Source organism: Ostrinia furnacalis, unplaced genomic scaffold, assembly GCF_004193835.3.
Source record: "Ostrinia furnacalis isolate ACB-3 unplaced genomic scaffold, ASM419383v2 OfSCF0932, whole genome shotgun sequence".
NCBI classification, from domain to species: domain Eukaryota; kingdom Metazoa; phylum Arthropoda; class Insecta; order Lepidoptera; family Crambidae; genus Ostrinia; species Ostrinia furnacalis.
The window spans coordinates 1219757-1224436 of NW_021131171.1; the positions used below are offsets into that span (position 1 = coordinate 1219757).

A 4680-nucleotide genomic window follows, 5' to 3' on the forward strand; every position below is an offset into this window, starting at 1 on the left:
CATAGTTCATGAAAAAACACATAAAACTCATTTAGTTTTGCAAATTGGCTTTTAAAAAGCACTTTTACACGTCCCCGTATTAACCCTACAACTGCTTCGAGACATTAAATGGGCCAGTGCTGAGAAGAAGTAGCGCAAGAAAATCAGTCACTTTGTCGCTGAAAAACGATTTCCATAACGACCAGTCCTGTTCTACCCGCATCCAGGTAAATTCCCGCAACCTTCACCAGATCTTGGTTATCTACTGGGAGGCCTGCCCACACTACGTCTTCCGGCCCGTGGTCACCACTCAAGAACTTTTCTGCCCCAACGGCCATCAGCTCTGCGAGCTATATGAAATAATTTTTACTTATTACATTTTGACCAAAAGCTTGACCTATACCTTAACTTGAATTAGTAAATTTTGTAAAAGTCAAAAAGTTGTCCAAGGGCTCTGTGCAAGTGTGCATGTCTCCTCATTTTAGGCTCTACCAGCGCTTCCTCCTTCTTTCCCTATTTCATTAACCTAAGGGAAATGTAGAAATTTGCCCTGAATAGAGCCTACATGCACTTGAATAAGAATATTCAGTGCTAGCTGACCCAGCAACCTTTTTACCGCCAATAAAAATTCATCAGGGATAGGTAATGTAGAATGGTAATTTTTTTTTCAAATCGGTCGAGAATTTTCGGAGCTCAATACAAACAAACAATCAAATTTCTCTTTATAATATTAGTGTAGATTCGCCAGCAACTAAATACGTTTTGCCCAACGCCTGCGGACGGTCCCACGAGATTGCCCAGCGGCACGGAACCACCGATTGGGCAATTACCCGACCCGCGTGATGATCACAGGCTCAGGCGCGCACGCCTTTGACGAATTAGAAAAACGTTACGTTCGAAATTTGAAAAAATAACGGCTTTTTTATCCCTTTGACGAATTAGAAACACGTTATGACGTTACGTTCGAAATTTGAAAAATTTTACGGCTTTTTTGGAATTGGAACGGCTCGCTGATTATTATGGCGGTTAGAACTTTTTTGTGTGTTACTGGCCAGCAAAATAAATACTTTGGGTTGGGTTATCAGGGCTTGTTCCTACAGTTCCCATCCATCCCGTTTTTTGCAGGGACTTTTTTGCGGAATCGCATTTATTAGTACCTATCAAGGTGGACCGACGACATCGTAAAGGTAGCAGGGAACCGCTGGATGCAGGCCGCTACCAATCGATCAACGTGGAAAGCATTAAGGGAGGCCTATGTTCAGCAGTGGAAGTCCTATGGCTGAAATGATGATGATGATGATGACGTATTTCAAACACACATTTATGTATGTTCACACGACAGTCCAGTTTTGCGTGACCCTGCATTACTGAATCCCAAAAACCGGTTCGCTGGGGAACAAACCCTTACACCCGTGTTCACAAACGATGCTTGTTTAAGTGAAGCAGCAAATTGAACGTACAGCTTTGAATAGAGCTCTGTGATTGGTTCGCGTGTCACCCTGTGCGTCCACGCGCACTGTGAGACCTCATACTAATGTTTGTGAATACGGGCGTTAGTTTAAGTACTAGTTAGTCGTTTACTACAATCTAACTAAAACCTTATTATTATTCTGTGCTAAAACGCTTAATGATTACATTACCTGTTGCTAACATCCAAAGCATAGGATCCAGGGCGATAAAAGTAAGTCTCTCGTCTGATGCGAATCGTGAAGAAGATTATTGGCTTAGACTTAAACACTTCTATGTGCTGCTAGATAGGCAGCGTTCATCAGTACATCCCTATTTCTCTACTTTATCCCTACTAATGTTATATGGACCGACGACCTCATAAAGGTAGCAGGAAGGCGCTGGATACAGGCCGTTACCAACCGGCCAATATGGAAATCATTGGGGGAGGCCTATGTTCAGCAGTGGACGTCCTATGGCTGAAATGATGGTGATGATGATAAAAAATACTCAAAGGGGATGTATTTGACTACTTCTCTTTCGGGGAAGTTTGGGGAAAAATGCATGAAATTGCGCGGGAACACAAATTTTACTCTGTCTAGTAATACATTAGAAGTCTTCGCTCTACAGTTTATTAATGAGATACAGTTCCTTGTCATTTACTAGCACTTTAAAACGAGCAGTAACAAACCTATTGAGAACTGCGCAGTACCTAACTGTTGTTTTTGAATACACAATGTCTTCTTTTGAAGTTGAAGTTAGCTATTATAGCGTGATCGATTCTATTCTTGTTTTTGTATGCAGCAAAATAATTTCCTTCTTCCGTGGTCTCTGGGACACCCCAGAGACCACGATGCCACAAAAACAGTAAGCGTCAATATTGGGTTGGCAACACTGAAAAGCACTCCCCATTTATGGATAGGGGTGTCAAAGCACCAGAGTAAACACCCAGACGGCTGCGAATCGAAAATTGAAGTTTCGGCCACAAGAAGTTTAAAACGGATATAAAATTTTAACACTGGTCATACAGGCTGCGTATGACGCTGGGCCCTTACCACCATTCTTAAACAAATATTGAAAATATTTAGTATACGAAAAAGGCAAAGCGAGTTGAATGTTATCAAAGTTTCTAGCGTAGAATTTCATCTCGCACTAAATTATAAATAACTTGAAAAAATCGAACTGGATATGGAGATATTTTATCGTAACTACTGTCACAGAGACGAAAGTCATTGGCTATTTTAACAACTGTGAGTTAAAAGATGAAACGACAAGTTAAAAAATATTATAATGTAAGGTAATGAAAAAAAAATTAGTCATGCAACAGTTTATTGATTTATTTAATGTTGTTGATAAAATAAATGTCATCAATTTAAACATATTATAATGTAAACATTAAAATTAAACAAAAGATCCAAAGCATGTGAATATAGAACATCTACAGCCCTTGTGGTTTGTCAGCCTTTATATGAAACTGAAAATTGACGGCTCCATCTTCGATGTAATGATTATTGGGATCCTGCAACTTGGATATCTCAATGAATTTATCGAAGCCCCAATTTGATATGTCTTTGCTAAACTCAAAATTCATTAGTTTGCTGACAGGTTCACCCTTATCAGCTCGCAAGAGTTTAAATTCTATCTCTGCATTACAAGACCATATTTTAGGTTCATCCCAATTAACCCACGCATACAAACCTATAAATTGTTTATCTACAAGGAAATGAATTTTCCATTTTGTATTTTGAAACGTCAATATGTCGGACCACTTATCTTCTTTTTTGCTGATTACATTATTAATATCCAATACACGGAACTTGAATTTCATCTCGGAGTACCATTCATGCTTTATTTTTCTTGGATCCTTTATATGGGTAAATCCTTCAGGCATCGGAGTCGTTGATTTATCATACGCCACGTTAGCAAGGATTGCGCAAGCGTCCGAGTCCGAGAGAACGGTCGTTGTAGCCCGACCTTTGGCAAATTCCGTAGGAGTTAGAGAGAGAAAGCGAATTTTTTGTAAGACCTTACGAATATCGAGGGTTTCACTGTTCACATTGTTACACTTAGTGATGTGCTTGGCGTAGCGGTCAGCTGCGTTCAAGAGATCTAGCTCACTTTCAACATCTAGGGATTCCAATGAGAACACTGCCACAACCACATCGAGGCACGCTTCTTCAAAGCTGCTGTCAGCGAGCACCACTTTGGTTTTAGTTTTTATCAGCTCTTCGCATTTCTTCTTCAACTCGCTGTCATCTGAATGAAGAACAAGACCGTAAGCTTGGAGAACGTTCTTCGTCGTCAGGTTAGCGGTGATGTACTCCAAGCACGCATTCATCAGATGTGGCATCTGGTATGCCATTGCCGCTACAGCTAAATCACAAGCTGTTTCCGAGTTTACATCCACAGAATCAGTGTAGATGTACTTCAGCATTAACTGAAAAATTTCGGGCTCAACATCGGTCAAGGTTACCTTAGGGTCAGTGCCGGGTGCCTTGAGCTTATCTTCAAGGACTGGAGAAGCTGCTGATATGATGACGCTGTGTCCCAAGACGAGTTGTGCGTTTGTTTTGCCCACCATGAAACTGCAATCGGACAACGCTTTCGTCTCGAACAAGTGCTTCAACCTGCTTTTCGAATCTTTGTGTGGTGATTGCCACGCAGATGCCGTCATTTTGCGGTTATATACGAATTGGTATACAAATACTTATGAAATTCACACATCACTTATTACAGTGAATGACAAATACCAAACAGCCGTCTGCTTTTATACTATTCCAGTTGATTATTTGTGGTCAGCGCGATAAGAGGACGATATTATTAAAATAATTTTTTGTATTGCGAATATTACCACTTTTGATATCAATGACCACAAATACCACAATATTCCTAACCACTAGAACTGATAGTTAGTAATGTAGTGTTTCTACCTAGGTTAGATAACTTCAAGGCTGCTACTTGATAAGAGTCCAATTTTCTGAGGACTGTTTAAAATAGTTTTTTCTTTATATCTACTTCTCCTCTGTCCTTATTCGACGGATACTGTTCCATGGGATCGGCTTTCTCTATCATGCTGCCATCATTTATATCGCTTGTAAGCATCGTCAGTGGAATTGTACAGGCCGAACTACCTCATGAATTTTTGGAAATTTTGTTTTCCTGGTAGTTTGAGGTCTGCCTCTCGCTCTGTTCTGTGCGAGAGAATTTTTTATAACAGTTTTAAGAAGATAACGTAGGCCTCATAAGAAGGCTCAA

At 40.2% G+C, this 4680-nt stretch overlaps 1 protein-coding gene across 1 annotated transcript; it reads right to left on the reverse strand.

Moving 5' to 3' along the window:
• Positions 1–2797: 2797 nt before the first annotated feature.
• On the reverse strand, positions 2798–4279 carry LOC114350641 (BTB/POZ domain-containing protein 2-like). The gene has a single exon (XM_028301510.1). The coding sequence runs from the start codon at positions 4097–4099 to the stop codon at positions 2864–2866; it is 1236 nt and encodes a 411-aa protein (XP_028157311.1). The 5' UTR covers positions 4100–4279; the 3' UTR covers positions 2798–2863.
• Between the last annotated feature and the right edge of the window lie 401 nt (positions 4280–4680).

Coding starts and splice junctions, on each gene's coding strand:
- LOC114350641 (XM_028301510.1), bottom strand. CDS start 4,099: ATGACGGCATCTGCGTGGCAATCACCACACAAAGATTCGAAAAGCAGG.